We start from the raw sequence: 20,538 nt of genomic DNA on the forward strand, positions 1-20,538 counted from the left end.
GCTATGACACACATATGCATTTGTCTCTGAATCAGGATTACCAAGGCATTCCAGAGCATCCTTTTGTCTAAATGTATGTAGTGCTTTATAATGAGGGCCACTGAAATTAAGCGATTCTGCGGCTGCGAGGTTTTCAGCATAATGAACAATTTACTTACCTTCGGTAATACTTTTTCTGGTTGATACAGTACCTGCCTGTGGATTCCTCACCTTTTGAATTATCCCAATGTACAGGATTCCACGGAAACCTTTCTCCTCAGTTCTCCCACATCGACGAGGACTTCACAATGTAACGGCTCTGTATGCAACTTCGTGCGATGTCATCAGAGCCATAAGAAGACCTTGTTGCCATGCTTATGTCAGTTCCACCCATCTTTTCCATGCCTTCGAGGCGAATGGGTGAACCGACAACATTTATACAAGTATACACAGTATACAAACCCAACCAAAACTGGAAATTCTTCATTATAGACATTTCCTAGTGCCAAGCATAACATGATTCCAACAATAAATCACATAAGATATACATTGATTATTTTTCAGTATAAGCAGACAGCCAATGGGGAGCGGGTGGGTCAGTGAGGAATCCACAGGCAGATACTGTATCCACCGGAAAAAGTATTACCAAAGGTAAGTAACTTGTTCTTCTGATGGATACATCTGCCTGTGGATTACTCACCTTTTGAATTGAATCCCCATGCAGTCCCGCTCCCGAGAGTAGTGTGCGTGCCTATACCAAAAAATCCTGCAGCACATAAAGAGGAAAATGGCCGTCCCTCCTCACCTCCGAATCCAAGCAAAAGTGCTTCGCAAAAGTGTGGTGGGAGGCCCAAGTTGCCACCTTGCAGATGTCTACCAAAGGGACACCTCTAGCTAAAGCAGAAGAAGAAGAATTAGCTCTGGTAGAATGAGCGCAAATACCTTCAGGAGACTCCTTCTTGGCCAAGGCATAGCAGATCTTGATACACAGAATGATCCACCTGGAAAGCCTTTTTTTGTGGACAGCCTTGTCCTTCATCTTGCCCACATAACCAATGAAGTGTTGATCGTCCAACCTGAAGTCTTTGGTTCTGTCCAGGTAGAAGCTACCCGCCCTCTTGGGGTCCAGGCTCTCCTCCTCCTTTGAAGGGGGAGAATAGAAAGTCGGTAAGGTGATGGACTGCCCCAAGTGGAAAGGAGTGACCAACTTAGGCAGGAAAGCAGCTCTGGTCCTAAGAACCATCTTATCCACATGGAATGATGTAAAAGGAGGCTTGGAGCTAAGCGCTTGCAATTCACTCACCCCCCTAGTGGAAGTGATTGCAATCAAAGATATAGCTTTAAACGCTTGAAACCTTAAGGGACAACTATGTAATGGTTCAAAGGGTGAACCCATCAAGAATGTGAGAACCAAATTCAAATCCTACTGAGGCATGATAAAAGGAGTGGGAGGAAACCTATTTGTGAGACCCTTAATGAATCTCATAACTATGGGAAATTTAAACAACGAGGGTTGATCAACAGTAGCTACTGCACAACCCTGTTGTGCTAGGGAAAGAGAGAAACGTGGAACATCAGAAAAATGGGCCTGCAAAGGATTAATCGATCTCTCTCCACACCATTTAACAAACTTGGCCCACCTACCAGAATAGATAGATTTGGTGGAGTGTCTTCTGGACAATATTATTACATCCAACACATCCAGTGGGAGAAAGAAAGAACTCAGGTTGCCCCGTTCAATCTCCAGGAATGAAGGTGCAGGCTCTAAAGGTGGGGGTGTAGAACCTGCCCCTGCGATTGCAAGAGGAGGTCTGGCCTGAGAGGGAGACAGAACAGAGGGTGCAATGAGAGGTAAAGGAGGTCTGTGTACCACACTCTTTGTGGCCAATCCGGGCCTATCAATATGACTTGGGCCCGGTCTTGGCGAATCTTCCTGAGAACTTGAGAAATCAAGGGTACACGGGAAATGCATAAAGAAGCTGTGAGCCCAAATCTAACAAAAACGCATCCCCCAATGCCCCATGCGTCGGATACTGGAGACTGCACAATGACGGGCAGTTCGAGTTCTCGTGAGTGGCAAACTGGTCCAATTGAGGAACCCCCACATCCTAAAAATGTGAAGGACCACCTCGTGATCGGCCGAATACTGCCGACAGACTGTCCGGACGCACATTCAGTTCTCCAGGCAGATAATTTGCGTCTACGCAAATCTGATGGTCCTGAGCCCAGGACCAGAGTCGCAGAGCCTCTCTGCAGAGAAGAAACAACCCTACTCCTCCCTGTTTGTTGATGTACCACATCGCGGTAGGGTTGTCCGTTAGTACCTGAACTGGCTGTCCGCGAAGGGATGGCAGGAGACCCAAATGTATTGTCTGCAATTTCAGAAGATTAATGTGAAACAATCTTTTCTCTGGAGACCAAAGACCTTTGACCTCCAGATCCCCCAGATGGGTTTCCCAACCCAGAGTGGAGGAATCGGTTATCACTGTGGCCACCAGAGAAGGAAATTGAAACTGTTTCCCGTGAGACAGGTTGCCTGGAACACTCCACCATAGCAGATCCGCTGCAGTGTCTCTGAAGAGACTGACCACCTCTTCGAGATCTCCGTTGTGTTGAAACCACTGCTTGCCGAGGCACCACTGGAGTGCCCTCATATGCCAGCATGCATGGTTGACTAACCGTATGCAGGAAGTGACCAGACCGAGCAGGCGCAAGACCTTCAGGACTGGAACAGCCGCTCAATTCTGAAAAAGTGGAATCATAGTCTGGATGTCGTGAATTCTCTGTAGAGGCGGGAAGGCACAACTTACAGTAGTGTCCAGTACTGCCCCTATGAACAGGTTGCGCTGAGGGGGCACCAGGTGAGATTTGGGTACATTTATTGAAAACCCCAACGCGAACAATAATTGTGTTGTTACCTGCAAATGATGGAGCACTATTTCTGGTGACTTTGCTTTGAGCAGCCAGTCGTCCAAGTAGGGAAAAACAGGAATCCCGACCTTCTGAGATGAGCTGCCACCACTGCCATCATCTTTGTGAAGACTCGTGGTGCGGAAGTAAGGCCGAACGGAAGGACCGCAAACAGCAAATGTTGAGACCCCACCATTAAACTGAGGTACTTGCATGCAACTTCAGGATGGGAATGTGAAAATACACATACTGTAAATCGATCTACACCATCCAGTCTTCCTTCTCCAGAGCGAGAAGAACCTGTGCCAGGGTCAACATTTTGAATTTCTCCTGTTCGAGGATCGATCATAAACAACCATCCTTTTTGCAGATCAGGAAGTACCGAAAGTAGTACCCCTGAGCCCTTTCCTGTTCCGGAACCACCTCAATTCCATCATTTGCAGCAATGACAGAACCTCCTGCTGACGAAGCAGAAGATGCTCTTCCGAGCAAAAGCCCTCATGGCGACGAAAAGGAGAGGGAAACTCCCGGAAGGGTAGGGCATACCAATTCTCTACCATGTTCAACACCCAGAGATCCGTAGTAACAGACCTCCAATGCTGTAGACAATGGGACACCTGTCCTCCCATGGGACAAGTATGCTCTAGGATGGAGGAGCTACAGCTGCTTCCTTGCCACACCAGCTGGAGGGGCAGAAGAGGAGGAAGAGGAGGAGGAGACTTGCTGTTGTGCAGCACCCCTCAGATGACTTCTGCCCTTTCACCCGTAGGATCTATACAAGGGATTTGCCTGCTGCATGTGCTGTGGCTGTTGCCTGGCACAAAACGACAAGTTTTTTCCAAAGCAATGAAACTTACGGAATTGCCCAAAGCTCCTGGGCTGAGATTGAAGTCCCAAAGACCTTGCTGTGGCTTTACTGTCCTTAATGCGCTCCAGCGCCGAATCCGCTTTAGCCCCAAACAGGCGAGATACATCAAAAGGCCAAATCCAATAATATAGCCTGGACATCAGGAGAGAATCCTGAACCATGCAACCGTTCGTGCCTCCTAGTAGCCACAGACGATCTCTTCACCATGCATACTGAATCGGTCGTGTCCAGACCAGATTGTATCACTTGACGGGCAGCAGCGTGGGCATCCGACAACACTAAGAAATGCCCTTGTACCTCCTCGGGCAATTTTGGGACAACTTCCCTGGCTGAGTCCATGAGGGCATGGATGTAGCGACCGAAAAGGCATGTGTGAACTTGAGGGCCATACTCCCTGATGAAAACATCTTTTTTGCTGATTGCTACGTGTGTTTTGACTCCCTATGCGCAGGCGTAGATGGGAAGGAACCCGCAGACTGCCTCAAAGAGCACAAAGCCTGGACCACCAAGCTTTCCGACGAAGGATGGGTGGGCAGAAAAGCAGGATCCCCCGGAGCCACCTTGTACCTCCTTGCCAAGGTCCTGGAAACTGCTGGAGTGGACATTGGCTTCTGCCAGACTTTGAGAATGGGCTCTGTCAACGCCTCATTGAAGGCAAGTAAAGGCTCTGAAAAAGAGGAAGGAGAATGGAGCACCTCCGTCAGAATGTTAGACCTCAACTCCGCTGTAGGAAGAGGCAACTCCAAGAGGTCCACAGCCTTTCTGATCACAGCGTGATTTGTGGTCACCTCCTGCATCGGGAAGCCCTTTGGTGATGAAAGCTCCCATTCAGCAGAGGTGTCCAGGCCACTAGCCTCCTGTAAACCCTCAAAATCTAGGTCAGGATCCACAATCTCAGCCCCTCCATGTTCATCCTGGTACTCTTCTTCCCCCAACAGTCTTTGCGCCTCTGTCCGAGACCTTATCCTCAGAACAGGCATCAGCGGCGCCAGACGTGGCGCCGGTAACTTCAGGATCGGCGTCGAAGGGAGGTTCACAGGAACAGGAGTCAAAGCCAGTCGAGTTGGCACCGGTTCGGAACCAGATGGCACCTGGGATGAACCATCTAGAGGAGCTTGTCCCTCCAAAGACTGCAACAGAATCAAAAATCTTGCTTCGAAAGACACCAACTCTCTGGAACCATAGGCATGTAAGTCATAAGCGGTGCCTGGGGAAAGTGAGGTGGCAAACCTCCCAGGGAATATGACAAGGGACCCATGGGGCCCAACAGGCGCACCAGTAGGGTTTGTGCTCTGGCGAACAAGCCAAATATCGCATAAAAAAAATTTGGCAGATCCGATTCCGGAGCCGGCAAAGCAGGATACATCGCATCCGGTACCACAGGCTCTAGAGCCGCTAGGGGAGGCACTAAATTGGGCTCCGGATGCGGCACCAGAGACCCCGAAGCCAGAGGTGGAGTAGTTGACTTCAGCAGTGGTGGAGGCAATGCATCTCTGGGAGACGGTGGAGTCACTGCTCTCAGAGACGGGGCTGGAGTCATGCCTGGTGAAGGAGTCGGAGAAATCTCATCCCTGCGATGACGTCTGGGACTCAGGCACACTGACTTCAGTCACATCCTTCAAAGAGCAACGCCGAGATACATGGCACCGCTTCTTCTTAAGTTTGTGAGTGGAGTCTGCAACTTCGAGCGAGTCATTGACCTCCTGAGACCCCTCTTCTGCTTCTTGGCCATGAATGATTTGGCCTCCCTCTCCTTCAGCGCTTTAGGATTCATGCGCTTGCACGAAGTGCATGTCCCGACGTTGTGGTCCAACGAAAGACACCATAAACAATCTTCATGGGGTCAGTGATGGACATCTGGCCCCCACATTCTCTGCATGGCTTGAAACCCGATTTTATCGGAGTAGTCATCCACGATGGCCAAAAAGTCGCAACAATCAGCAACAAAGAAACTCCCAGAAATGGAGAGTCTGGGAAAAAAACGTTTGGCGTCGACGGGGCTTTAAAAAGGGAACTGACATTAGCACGCCGACGAGGTATTCTTATGGCTGCCAAGACATGGAACACCCTCCCCGCCCACCTGCGTCAGACCCAGGACCTGCTGACCTTCAGGAGACTTCTCAAGACCTGACTGTTCGACCAGTAGCTGCTTCCCCCACCCCCTAGTGCCTTGAGACCCTCAAGGGTGAGTAGCGCGCTCTACAAATGTTTTGATTGATTGATTGATTATTTGATGGCTCCTATGACATCACGTGAAGTCGCGTGCAGAGCCTTTCCATTGTAACGTCTTCATTGACGTGGGAGAGCGGAGGAGAAAAGTTTTCATGTAATGCTGTCCATTGGGATAATTCAAAAGGTGAGGAATCCACAGGCAGATTTATACCTCAGAATATGGATTTTCAGCATTTGCCACGTATTCTATCATATGCTGCATAATTTGCAGATTTTTACCCCAAAAATTGTTTCTAGCTCAAGTGAATCAGAAGTTACTAAAAATGTGGCACATGTGTACTGGTAGGCTCTTCTCAAAAGTTGGTCACCTTTCAATTCCTATTGCTGTATTTAACTGTTAAACTGTTACTAATAAGGTGGAGCCATTGCACAGTGATAAATTGTTTAAGAAAAAAAAAATAAGATAATGCTGTAATATTGTCACAAAATGTGCCGAATTAAACCGCATACTATGCCTATTCTTACTGCATAATTTAGGCAAACCCGTCACATAATTTGGTCCTGCCCTGTCGCATAATTCCAGTGGCCCTGTTTATAATAGGCTTCAGCCTCTTTCCAGGCACTCACAGATTTGACCGATAAGGGACGGAAAGGGGGATGGAGGTAGAAGCTTTAACCAGGATTACACAGCTTGCTTGACCTCAAATTATCCAGGTTCGATGTCACTGATTTAGCAGCTAGGGTCGGCCAGCACACCACCACAGAGAAGAGTCCGGTTTATATATTTCAAGGGCCTCCGGATATCAGTTTATGGAGACACCAGTGTTAGTTACTGAGGAACTGCTGTACTTTAGCAGCCCACACTGTCATGGAATTCTTCCTACTGGTGTTAAACCATCTCTAGTAGTTTATGTACAGTTTTGTACAAGGTGCTGATGCTTCAGATCCCTATCCCCAAAAGCGACTTTGGTGGTTTTTTATTGTAATACGAGGACACCACGAGGGCGCTAGGTGGCGCTACCCAAGATGGCCGCACTGAGGTGAGGCTCCTGGATGCCTGACCCCTCACATCCGCCCTACATCCGCTGTGGCTGTCCGAGGTGTGCCCAGATGACCGCCGAGTGTTGAGGAGCTGCTGCCCTGCCCCCGCTGCGATTTTTAACTGACTCGATGCAGCTGGAGCCGCGATAGACAGCCCGTGAGCTCCGCCGGTGCCTGAGACGCGCCTGGCCGGTCCTGCGGCCGGCGGTGTCGGCTAGGTGAGCCCCCGGCGCACCACGAGGGGCGAAGGCCGCGAGGCCACCAACGGCTGGCCGGGGACCGGAGGATCTTCGGAGCGGAGCTCGAGCGGGTGCCGGACCTCAGGTGAGCCGGGGGGGGGCAGCGTGTGGTGAGCGCCCCCCGATGGTGAGGAGGTCCGAGTCGGCGGGCAGATCGGTCCGAGCTGGGAGGCTGGATCCGGCTGGTGGAATTCTTGGCGGAGCTCCATACGTTCTACGAGGTGGATTTGTTTCAACGAGGCCTGTGTCAGACTCGTGCGTCCATGAAACTTCCTCCACGAATTCCGCATAATTAGCAGCTAGCTCATTGCACCCAACAAGGTTTGAGTTGGCCTTCCCAGCTTCAGTCCATGATACTTTAATCAGCAGTAAAATCTTTCAAATTCTTTACCGGAATGAGGAGGCTGCTGCCAATGATGTGCCGACCTTTGCGGTGAAATGTGGCTGGATGAAAGTAGGTTGTGGAACCGCTGAACGACATGAACTTCCAGCTCACTTCAGACCTGCATTCCACAGCCAAGGGCTACTTACTCGATGACCTGACTGCCCTGCTACTGTGCCGCTGCTGATGTCCGCTGCCTCCTGGTGCTGGGCCGACGCTGCCTGAGGGGGCCCCTCGCTGACCCATTCTGGTGGACTCCTGTTTGGGCGGCCCCGGAGGCGTTGCGGCCCCGCCGGACCCGGCGGACGGTCGCTGCACTTGGGGCGGGGACGTTCCTTGCGAGAGCAGCTGTGCCAGATCTCTCCTACCCTGCGCCCTTCCCGGGGGTCGCTGCTGGCAGGGAGGCAATCCCCCCCCCCTACCGCGCCTTGACTGTCTTCCCTGGCGCTGTGCCTGGTGCTCGGGGGGGGGGGGTTCGGCTGTTGGATCCGGACCTGGGGTGGACGAGGAGTTCTCCGGTGACTTGGTCGAGCCGGTGGGTTGGGGCGATAGACGGCGCCTCGCCGGCCGGTGCGCTGTACATCGCTGGAGGTCCATCACGGGCGCAGTCCGTAGCGCGAGGCCCGGGACGTGGTGAGGACGGCGCGGCCCAGATCCGTGTGAGGGGGTGCGTGTCGACTACGCTCAGGGCCCTCCATCAGTGGGGACAGGACGCACCTTCGCCATTTGCCTTCTCGTGGGAACCCCCCCCCCGCTCCTGACCTGTTGCAGGGGGTTGCTCCGCTTGGCAGGTGGGAGCCGCCTGCTGGTCCACTGCGCCCACCCCCGTGTCCGGCACGTGCCCCCTGGGTTCACCATGGGCAAGGAAAAGGGCTCCAAGCCACCGACGACGTCCCACCAGACGCGGATTGACCAGTTCGCGAACTCGGACCCGCCGGGTGCGGGTGGAGGAGGGGCGCCGGCCCCGAACAAGGACTTGGCCGTCATCCTTCAGGCCATTGATGCCTCTCGCACATCCTTGGAGGGGATGGTTGGGGAGGTGAAGGTCGATGTTGCGCTCCTGCGGCAGGACCTCCGCAACGGCTCGCATCACGGAAACGGAATCCAGGATCTCCACGGCGGAGGATGACATTCGCCTTCTACAGGACCAGGTCCGGGAGCTCACAACCCACTCCAAGGAACTGCACAGGCGGGCAGAAGATGCCGAAAATCGCGCCCGTCGCAATAACCGTCGCCTGGTGGGCTTTCCGGAGGGGTCGAGTCTGGCCGAGCAGACGACTTCCTCAAAAAGTGGTTTAAGTCCTGGATGCCGGCGGCCAGTCTGTCGACCTGGTTTGTGGTGGAGAGGGCGCACCGGTCATTGGCGGCCAGACCCCCGGTGGGAGCCCCTCCGCGCCCCTTTATTCTTAAGATCCTCAACTTTCGGGACAGAGACGCTATCCTGCGGGAGGCGCGGGTGAGCGGTCCTTTGACTTTCAACAACCACACCATTATGGTCTTCCCGGACTACAGCCGGGAGGTCCAGGAGCAACGCCGCTCCTACACGGAGGTCAAGCAAAAGCTGCGCTCCCTGGGCCTCCAATACCAGCTCCAATTCACGGCCCGCCTTCGTGTCGTTTTCCAGAGTAAGACACTGTTCTTTGACACTCCCAGGGCGGCCTGGACCTGGCTCACCGAGGAAAGACCTCTGCGCCAACCCGGTGGGGTGTCGTCCGCTGCTGTGCCCCGGGGACATGGTGCAGCTGGGTCCCAACGGCCACGGCGTAGGAAACGCACGCATTCACGACAGCGCCGCGGCGCGGCGACGGCTCGGACCCGGTCTGCGAGCACCTCAGGGAGACAAGTGAGGGACTCATCGGCCTCCTCTGGCACCTCCTCTCGTGCGGCTGGGGGGTCCCGGCGCCGCCTGTCGCCTCGACCGGACGGGTCTCAATCTCCCCTCAATGTGCAAATTGACCTGTCAGACCTCTCCCGCAGTCCTGCTATATGACTCACGGTTTGTTTCATGCATCCACAGGGGGAGGCGGCGGCCCTGCCGGGTGGCGGGGAGGGGGGCTTTGCAATCTCATGCTTTCCCACAGCAACCTCGGACGAGACACTGGAATCCGTGCTTCAGGAGGGGTCCACCACGCTCTCTACACCCGAGCGCCTAGGCTTGGGGCTTTGTAATTGCTGGTTTAGTTAGGGCGACAGATGCTTCCGTTCTCGAAGTGTAGGGTGGGGGGAGGGGGGTTGGGGTTGGATATCTGTTGGTTGTTCCTCCTCGGGGGACTGTTTTGTTTGGTTTGGGTCTGTTTTTCCTTGAGCCTCCTACGCAGCACCGCACTTCGCGTTTCATCGCGCTTCTCCATGCAGCCACCCGCACGGGCTCTGCCACCGATCGCTTTCCTGCGCTGCCCGTTGGCTTCCCCTAGCGGGGGTTCTGTAGCCCTGGTTTCCCCTGGCCGCTCCACTCCTGGCGCGCTCTGTTCCCATCACTACTATGGCTGATCCACCCTCTGAGGCTCAGGTGCGCGTCCTGTCCTGGAATGTGAACGGCCTACTAGACAGACTCAAGCGTACTGCCGTCCTTAAGTACGCCCAGCGCGCGGAGGCTGACGTGCTCCTGCTTCAAGAAACCCACCTGCTTGGCGAGAAATGTCCCTTTCTGGCGCGCTACGGATACGACCGGGTATGGCACTCGGGGTTCTCGCGCGGATCGCGGGGGTCGCCGTCCTGTTGCGCCGCTCCCTTCCCTTTGTGTTCACCCGGGTGCTTCATGACCCCCAAGGGATGGGGATTGCCGTTTGCGGCACGCTTGAGGGTCGGCCGCTCAGTCTTCTGTCACTCTATGCGCCGCCTACCGGGTTATCTCAAGCTTTATCCCACACCGCATCTTTGTTGGCAACTCTCCCGCCGGGCGCTATTGTTTTGGGGGGGGGACTTCAACGCGGTCTCGGCCCCACAGCTCGACTCCTCGGGTCCGGTTTCGGCACCCCGCGCCGTGCGGGCGAAGCAGCTGGCGAATTGGGCGGAAGCTCAGGGCTTATGCGTTGCATGGCGGATTTGGCACCCAAGCGCAAGGCAGTATACTCACACCTCGGCCGCCCACCATACTCATGCGTGGATTGATGCGATCTTTGTCCCCCCCGCCGACTGTGTAGGCATCCAGGACGTCCGCATCCTTCCCCGGGGGATATCCGATCACTCTCCGGTCCTCCTGGGTCTGGGCCCCCCGCCTCGTAGGGCCCGCCAGGTGTGGCGCTTCAACGCCTGGTTTCTCCAGGATAAGAAGCTCCGTAGGGAGGTGGGGTCCACCCTGACGCGGTACTGTGACGACAACGACGGGTCGGTCTCTTCGGCGGGTACCCTCTGGGAGGCCTGCAAGGCCACCATCAGGGGGGCTGCCAAAACACAGGTGGTGCGGCACCGCCAGTCGCAACTCCAGCGGCTAACTGCCTGTGAGGCCCGGGCACTACGACTGGAGCAATCTCTCTCGGGGACCGGTGAGCCGGCCGGGACTCGGCAACTGCGACTTCTGCGGGAGGAGATCCGTCACCGGTCGCTCGATGCGGCTAATGGATGGGGCGACAAGAATGGGGCGCTGCTGCACCGGCTGGCCACTTACCCCAGGGCGTCGCGAATTATCCCGGCGGTGACTGACTCTGACGGCCTGCTCCAATCTTCCTCCGTGGCCATCGCGGACGCCTTCGCTCAGTACTACTCGCAGTTATACCAGGCCCGGGCGTCGGACCTCTCCTTGGCCTCACTGCTGGCCGCTAGTAATCTACGGCTTCCCTGTCTTCGGTCCAGTGACTGGGAGAGTCTGGAGGACCCCATTTCTCATGAGGAGATTGGGGACGCGATAGGGCGCACGTCCGCGGGGAAAACCCCAGGTCCGGACGGCTTCCCCCAGGAGTTTTATGCCACATATAAGGACCACCTGGTCCCACGGTTGGGTGCCCTCTATGCCGAAGCGGCCAAAAACGGCTCCTTCCCTCCGGAAGCCGACATAGCCACGATTGTGGTTCTGCCCAAGTCTACGCCGCCCTCCTGTGATAGGTCGGCATACCGGCCGATCTCTCTTATAAACACTGATATTAAACTCTATGCGGCGGTCCTGGCCCAGAGGCTCCGGCCCTTTTTGTCAGACTTGGTGCACCCGGACCAATGTGGCTTCATGCCGGACCGAGGCACTCGCCATTGCCTTCGTCGCCTTCACGTGGCCCTGGCTCACCGCCACCGCATCTCTCCATATCTCACCCTCTTGCTCGCCGATTTCGAGAAGGCCTTCGACTCGGTTGGGTGGCCCTACCTCTTCGAGGTCCTGACCCACATGGGTTTCGGCCCTAAGTTTGTTGGAATGGTGCGGGTCCTTTATGCGCGCCCCCGCGCCAGAGTGCTGGTTAACGGGGCACTGTCGAAGCCATTTCAGGTCGGTCGGGGAACGCGGCAGGGGTGCCCACTGTCGCCTCTCCTTTTTGCTCTTGCAATGGAGCCCCTTGCTGCCCTGATTCGAGCGGATCCTCTCCTCCGGGGCTGGGAGTGGCCGGGCTGTGAGTCAGACAGAATAGCCCTTTATGCGGACGACATTCTGTTGTATCTTAGTGATCCGGCACGCTCAGGTCCCCGTGCTCTCCATATCTTGGGCCGCTTTGGCCGCGCATCGGGCCTTTATCTAAACCCGCAAAAGTCGGTTCTTGTGCCTCTACACCCCTAGAGTGTTTTGACTGGCAGGATAGTATTCCCCTTCGTCAGTTGTCCTTCAAATATCTGGGCATCTGGGTCTCCCTTCTCCCAGAGCTGAGCTGGGCTCTTAATGTGGCCCCCCTGGTCAAGAAGGCCAAGGCAGACCTGATACGATGGCAGTCGCTCCCGCTCAATCCGCTGGGGAGGGTGGCACTCTACAAAATGATGATTCTCCCCCGGTTTCTTTATGTACTGCAGAACACTCCCGTGTCCTTCCCGCGGTCGTGGTTTCGCGAGCTGGACGGGCTGGCGACTAGATTTCTCTGGGGTGGCGGGAGGCCGAGGCTGGCCCTGTCGACATGTCGCCTGCCCACCTTCGATGGCGGGCTCGGTATGACCAATCTTTACCTCTACTATTTGGCCACCCGCCTCCTAGTCATTCATGACTGGTTTGGAGGGGGATGGTCCGACCCGGCCTACAGGGTGGAATTAGAGGACCTGGGTTTCTTCTGCATTCTGGACCGCCTGTACGGCGCCCCCATCCCCGCCCCCTGTCCAGACATCACCAAAGCGATCTTCCTGGCCTGGCGAGCGGCGCTTCGCCATACCCAGTGGACCGGGAAGCTGACTCGCGCCACTCCCCTCTGGCATGGGACGTGGCTGCGGGACGTTGCGGCCCTGGAGGGTTTTAAATCATGGGACCTGCTCGGCATCTCCCAGCTGGGGGACGTCTGGCGGGGGGGACGCATGTGCTCCTACTCGGAGCTGCAGGCGCGCTTCTCCCTCCACTCATCTCAATTTTACAGGTACCTTCAACTGCGACATGCCATACGCACTTACACCCCCCTGGACATTAGGCTGCCGGACCATAGCCCCCGGAGGCTCAGGTCCTGCTGGGCAACCTGGGGAGGGGGGGCATATCCCGAATACATCGCGCTCTTATTAATAATACCCCCATGGCCCGGGAGGGCCTGAGGGAACGGTGGGAGGTGTGGGTGGGTCCCCTGGACGAGGTTGGCTGGTGGGATGCCCTTATGGCACCCAGGCTGGTGACGGCCTCCGCCAAGCTGAGACTTATTCAAATTTACTATCTTCATACTGCCTACCTCACACCGGCTCGTCTGCAACGAGCGGGCCTCTCCGCTGATGCGGCCTGTCCCCGTTGTGGTTTTGACCCGGTCGACTTCATCCGTATGGTGTGGTCATGTCCGGAATTGGGGGGTTACTGGAGGGGCATAGAGGCCGATCTCATGGAGGTCTTGGGCTGGGTGGTGCCACACGACCCCAGGCACACCCTTCTGGGCATCACTGATGGTCTAGATGGCACACGTGCTGAGAAGCTATTCCTCATGACAGCACTAATGGTGGCGAAAAGAGATATTGCAGCGGCCTGGAAGCATCCACGGCCGCCTAGCTTGGCCAAATGGAGTACTGGGGTGGACTGGTGTGCGGCACAGGAGCGGACTCTCTATCAGGCGAGGGGCTGCCTTAATAAATACCGTAGGATCTGGGGGAAATGGTTGGGCAATGTATTATGAGGATGTGGTTTGGGGGAGGGGGGGCTTCGGGTGGGGGCGGGGAGGTGGTGTGATCTTGTGCTGCACGATTGTAAATTGGTGGCTAGACAGGCTCAATGTTTTCGTTGTTGTGTCACTCAAAACAATAAAAATGTGTTTATCAAAAATAAATACGAGGACACCACTAGGCAGCACCCTAAGGACGAGGCCCTTCCTCACGTAAAGAAAAGTTGGTGATGGTTCCTTCACTGTCCACAGCTATACCCGCCCACCCCCAAGATGAAAAGATATCGCCATAACCTGTGGTACAGCCCAAAGCTTCATCCTATCTCGAGTGATCTTCAATATCTACATGGAACCCTAGGTGCACTTCTAGGTGATAACAAATTCAAGATACATCAGCATAAAGGGGACGTTGTGCTGCATTTGAAGGGGAGTCAATAGTTTATGGAAACCCACCAGTTAACTCCTCCTTCTACCGTCCACAAGATAATATGCAGGTTACTCATTAGATAATTTGTAGAAATTGCAAAAGGCCTATAGTAGGCTGTGTTTAGTGCAGTGCTTAATTTGTGAACACAAGTGCCAGGGTCCCTACCAGGAGGCCACTGCAGCAAGCATCACACACGGTCCCTGCCAGAACTAAAAATGCTAGCATCAACACAACTACTAAGCATCACACTCCTCCAAGTGTGACAATTCAGACTATTCCAGGCACCTTAAGCTATAAGAATGGCCTGAGAGGATAGGCACCTTAAACTATAAGAATGGCCTGAGAGGCATCTATTAGGCATTTTTAAGGTAAATTGAATTAACAAACAACTGTTGTTGTACTTGTCTCTAAATCAGATAAACAGCGCCACCACGTGGCATACTATCATTGGAGCTGGTGTTGACAATTAAGTGCCGGTGCCAGCACCGGAAAACACCGGCTCAAATTAAACAGTTTACTTAGTAAAAACAGAATACAATTTCAACCAGAGCAACCAATATCCTGATTTGAATGCACACAATGCTTTTTGTGTGTTAAAGCAAGACATTTTTATTGACGAACAAAGTAATCGTGCATCAGCCCAGTGAATGCATGTTTTGTCCCTGCTTGAACCTTTTTCAAGGTGGCACGATTCTAGGATGATTAGGGGTTATTTTGTATTGATAAATACTGTGTTAATAATCATCATAAAATGATAAGGCTAGTCGTCCTTAAGAGGTAAAATCTCAAAATCTGTAGGGTGTATGCCGTCAAAATTCAGGATTGTCGTTTCTTAGAGAGTGTCCAACGCAGTATAACTGTGATGAGATTCATAAAGGAGTTGTGTTATGTAATAATCAACTCTGTGATAAGTGGTAGTCGGTAAACTGATCCCATGTGCCCAGATTGTCACAGACAGGTACTTAATGGTGTGTTCCCAATCACTATAGTTCAATCCATTAGTAGCAAGGCGTGATAGGGGCCAAGTAACTTACAAATCCTTTACCTGTTACACTATAGGGCAGTAATTGTTGTGGATGTGCCACAACAATTATACCATGGCTGCTCCTTTAATAGTCTCTATTTGAGGGTGCCAATGGACAGAGACATTGCCTGCCTCAAGGGCCTTTTCTCTCTACCGTCCACGTTTGGATGATACGAGTGTATTTGAAGAGCACCCCCACAAAAACAATTTATACACACTGTAAGAGTCCGCCACTGTGTTCAAGTTCAGGGCTGGCTCTGAAATAAACCTCCAAAGCTTCACTCCTCAACTTTCCAAAAGCACCAAATTCCTAGGATTCCACATTGACAAGAATCTCAGCTTCAAAACACACATCACAAAGAAGACACAGACAGGCTGGCACCAGCTATTCTGTTCATCAGAGCGGAGGCATTTCTAACAGAATTGGACTTCAGTACAGCCGTCCAAGCACAGGTATTCTTGCAAAGCCTGGATTGTTTGCCAGCATCACAGATTCCCGCTTGACTCCCTGAAGAGCAGCCTTCATGGCGTAACCTGAATCGTCAAGGACCACTCCTATGTTCAGATGACTTCATTGGCATCTCCATCCACCCTGCATCCGCTACAAACCATCGTGTATTACTCCACTGTACTTAGCAAATGATATCAAGATCTGCTGTGGTCTTCGCAGCGCCAACAGTGGCGATGTCACCTGGCTCAGGGCAAGAAGCATAATCGAGAGAAAGACGCGACAACATGGCTTTTTCGCCATGGAATCAATTTGTGGAACTCCATCCCGACACAGATCCGACAAGCTCCATCCTTTCTCTGCTTACTGTGAAAAATAAACCAATCCCTTTAACTAACATCTCATCCACAAATATGTGACCAATCACACCACTATCAGACAACAAAAGAGGCGACCTGCACCACCCTATATGTTTACAACTTAATTCCAGCATCTCTCGTGCATCGCTCGGTTGCTTTGTGGCTAGATTTCCACTCTTTATAATTCTATATTTCTGTTACCTGGTTGTTCCACAGCAATGCCACCGAGGGGTATCATGACGGTGCATCAAAACTAAGGGTTGCAGTTGTTATACTCATGTTGCGGCTTCCAAAACAGTGGATTTCCCCAGCGTGACTATGGAGATTTGAGAAGTAAATATGCCTTCAACTTTTGCACATTTTAGTACATGGTTCTCTGTGTCGGTTATCATCCACTGTTAATTAACATTTCGCAACATTACATTTTGTTTTGCAGCACTTTCAGACAAACAACTGTGGTATGAAGTGCTACATGAAACAAGATATTAATATTATTACGGTCTGATTAGAGATGCTTCATTTAGGTCTCTCACTAGCCTTCAGAGGTGCTCCCTTGCCTCATATCTTACCTAGCACGCCCCGCAAAACCATCATCTTCTTGGGTATCACCAACCACCCCAGAGATGCTACATCCCTTAAGTTCAAACTCGGTACTCGTGGGGGTATTTCACCTACACCTAGAGAAGCCACATTCCACCAGCACTCGCCTCCCCAGAGATGCCACTTTCCCTTAGATCTCACTAATAACCCATCAAATATTCCACTAAGGTGATCCCCAAAACTTTCCAATGGATTAAATGATAAAACCTTGCTATGAATGGAATCACTCTTCTGAACCTCTTTGTCACAAAATGTTGCTTTAGGCTTGCAAAATATTAGCATCATGCAACCTATCAAAAAAATGTATTCTTCCCAGTGTTAATTACATCTGCATGTTGTTTGACCACTTAATACTGTTTGACGATTATTCAGCTACAGCCAGAAGAGAATAAAAGTCACAAAATTCATATTTTCTTCTGATTCCATAAAGCACAAATACATATAATTGCAATGTCTAGATATCTGAATGATTTGCGTGATACAGAAAGTATTTGTAGACTACGTAGGATGGACTTAAATACACAAAATCACACTTCCCCTGTAATTAAAATACAAAGTAAGATGCATGCAGCAAAAGTACACACTGTGCCTAAAATTAAAACGGAAGGAGACTGCAACATGTTTCATCCAACGAGCTTACTCACACAGCCTTCAGAGGGGCTTAAAGTACTAGCCTGATCAGTTAATCATACGCCAGACTTCAAATGATGTATGCTCTACTTTCTATTGTTCCAATTAGGCGAGGCGTCTTCAATCCTACATAGTGTGTCCCCAAAAGTGCCCAGGTGCCAGCTGATGTTGTGCCTCTACTTCCAATAATTTGTAATGCTTGACTCTTAAGCCTAAGCAACTAAAGGAAGCCAGTGTTTTCTAAAGTACCTTCTCATTGTATCTTAGGAGGCGTTGTGGTGCCTTTTAGTAGCCTAAGATTCGGGGAAGTATAAAACACCACAAAAGCACTCTGAATGTTACAATCCTCAGATATGCCACTCCATCAGTTCCCAAATAGTACCCCAGGAGGTTTGATTCCCTCAGATCTGACTTAGTGCCCCAAAACTTACTCCCATTCATCAATCTACACTTCTATCCACAGAATAGATTTTTCCTCTTACATAGTGCCCCTGGTTAATGTAAACAAGCCATCCATTGTGTTATTTCTATAAATATCTAGAACATCTGCGTGGAGGTCTAATTTCTAATAAATTACAGTCGCATTAATGGGCTCAAGGAGACAGTGATGAGATACAACAATGGCCTTGTGGATACACCCCCAGGAAATATAATTCACACCCAGGGTACCTGAATAACAATTTCATAGCTTCACTCAGGCCACACTTAATCTCCTCTATAAGAAGTCAAGCTGCCCTACACTTTGGGAACAAAGTGTTCCGAAGCCAATTCAAGTTATCTGCAATACCACCTACCCTCCGTTAAAAGGAAGGATGGAAATCAGACACATGGCACTGTCCTAGTTCAAAACATGTAATACAAGCACATTATATGCAGAGGTGATATCTACTAATGCAAAACCAAGCAATATCAGGGGGCCTTACCTTATAAAGCTTCAAGCTTGCCTCGTGTCGGGAGTTGGCAGTGTGCAGCCTCAGCTTCTCCAGACTGTTGGTGTAGTAGTCACATGCATTGCACTTGAGGTGCACAGGGTTGCCAATGGCCACACACTTGAGCCGCCACTCGTTGGCTTTGCCACCCTCCTTTATGTGGGCGACTAGTTGGTACTTCTGAACATGCTTGTCGGTCTTGCAATGGAGCTGAAAGTTAGCCTTCAGTTGGGTGTTGTAGCGGCAGAGTTTGCACTGGTAGGCATCGCCCACCACGGCCTTCCACTCATCCTCTGGCAGGCCCCGTTCCACGCCCATGTGCAGGCCCAGCATGTCAAGTGTGTCGGTGGTGAACTTGTTGCACACAGCACATTGGAAGAGCTTCAGTGAGGGGTCATTGGTCTGCGTAAAGCTCTCACCTAGGTTCATGAGCTCCTCTGAGACTAGAGGGCTGCCCCCTAGTCGCATGTCCAGGGGAATCTCGCCAACTGTACAGACAAGGGAGGCAAAGAAATAAGGCATTATGTCAGTGGCTGTTTTTGCTGAAGGACTGTCTGTAGACCCCACCAAAAGGGAAGGACGGCCTGGATGACAGGCTAGAGGTGGACGGGAAGTAAAAAAGGCTGCACTTCCATGAGTGGTGAAATGGGAGAGTAGATGGGTAACGGTTGCGTGAATTCACTCTGGTTTACAAACACTAGCCACCAATATGAAAAGGCTCACTGGTCTGTGGAGAAACCACAAGGATTCCTGAAAGGATGGTGCTTCTGTCAGAATGCTGGTAAAGTCATGGCTGCCCTCTTGGTTGAGTCTTGGCCAGCACTTTCAGAGGCACTAGCCTATCAGGAATTATACCTATTACCTACCATACCACTTTGCACACCTCTGTGTAGAAGTCAGTTTGCTGTACAGAAAACACAATGATCAACAACAAACTCCTACTGTCTGCCTAGAAAATCATCAGCCAATGGCTCTGTGGCGCACTGCTTCCCCAAGCGTGAGAAATCGCCACTCAGTGCTCTGGACACAAGCCCTGCCGAACATATTGATCACAGAAGAATGGAGAGTAAACCAGCAGATGTACATATTGTTTCAGAACTCACCTTTGGAACGCTCTCCAATAAGTACATTGCCATGAGCTTTAACTCTGAACTTTTGAAACCAAACACTGCTTTTTCTTCAAGAAATGGTATATCTGTAATGTCCCCGTGTGCCTTGACTCTATGGTAAAATCCTCTTACAGAGGGTTGGAAAGGAGTATGTGAGACTTCTAATCGCCAATGTTTCTGTTTAATAGATTACAGTGGAGGGTGCTGCTTCACTGTTGACATGATATTAGGAAGCCTGCAGCTTTACTACTCTTAAAGGTTGTTAACTATGCCGAGGGCCAGTGGAATTGGGTAATTACACAAAATTATGGAGTTTTTGCATCTGCCATAAAAGCCACCATCTGATGCATAATTGGAAGAATTCAGCAAAAAAATATTTCTAGCTCAAATGATCAAAATATACATAGACATGTGATGTTCAAAACCCCCAAAAGTAATTAAGTAAATCTACGCAAGTTGTAGATTCCCACAAGGATTACTCCTCCTTTACACTTGCTGACTGTGTGGGGCAGATACCCTTAGTTACTCATTTTATTGCAAAGACAAAGACAATTGTCATACAATGTGACATAAAACACATTTTCTGTGATCGTTTAACCAAATAAAGTTATACAAAACGTATTCATTAGCAAAACATCTTCAGCAACACTCAATGCGTATTTATCAACCCACCTAAAACTGTAGATGTTTATCGTGCCGCTCAGTTACAATCACCAGGTACATTTAGTAGATAAGAAGGTGGACATATGTAGCCTTCTCAAGTACAAATTAATTCTATTTGTTGTTCAAACACCAGAGTAACAGGGTGGAGCAAGATTTCCTGTACAGATGAGCCGCATAAGCAGCATGTCCGTTTGTGTTTTATTTCATGACATTTTCCACATACTGTATGTTTGTTAACTTGTGTTGTCCTTCCCATTGATAATTAGCGACGTTGTAATGGCATTTGCCCTTTTTCAGATAAATTGTTGAGCTTGCATCATGACCAGTCATCATGTGAGGCTCTTAAAATGGTTAAATGTTTTATTGCTAACAAGTTAATTCCTGGCACATTTTTAAGACAATCATTTTCCTAACCACATTTTTGCATGATTATGAAAGGAGGAGTATGTGTCATCATATCCGTATGTCTGGTCTATGGTTATTGTTATTTATTTCTCCTGCATCAACAGTTTTATTTCCAAACGCCCCCCTCAGGTTGGCACCTGATGAAGACTATTCTTCAAAACC

At 51.2% G+C, this 20,538-nt stretch overlaps 1 protein-coding gene across 3 annotated transcripts in view; it reads right to left on the minus strand.

The window, feature by feature from the left end:
• ZFHX3 (zinc finger homeobox 3) overlaps positions 1–20,538 on the minus strand; it is a 338,436-nt gene that overhangs the window by 208,066 nt on the left and 109,832 nt on the right. For all 3 annotated transcript variants that reach the window (XM_085638005.1, XM_085638006.1, XM_085638004.1), the window contains one exon: positions 18,194–18,687. In XM_085638005.1, the coding sequence (XP_085494131.1) occupies positions 18,194–18,687 (494 nt within the window). The remainder of the gene's footprint in view (positions 1–18,193; positions 18,688–20,538) is intronic.

Source organism: Triturus cristatus, chromosome 12 (assembly GCF_964204655.1).
Source record: "Triturus cristatus chromosome 12, aTriCri1.1, whole genome shotgun sequence".
NCBI classification, from domain to species: Eukaryota; Metazoa; Chordata; class Amphibia; order Caudata; family Salamandridae; genus Triturus; species Triturus cristatus.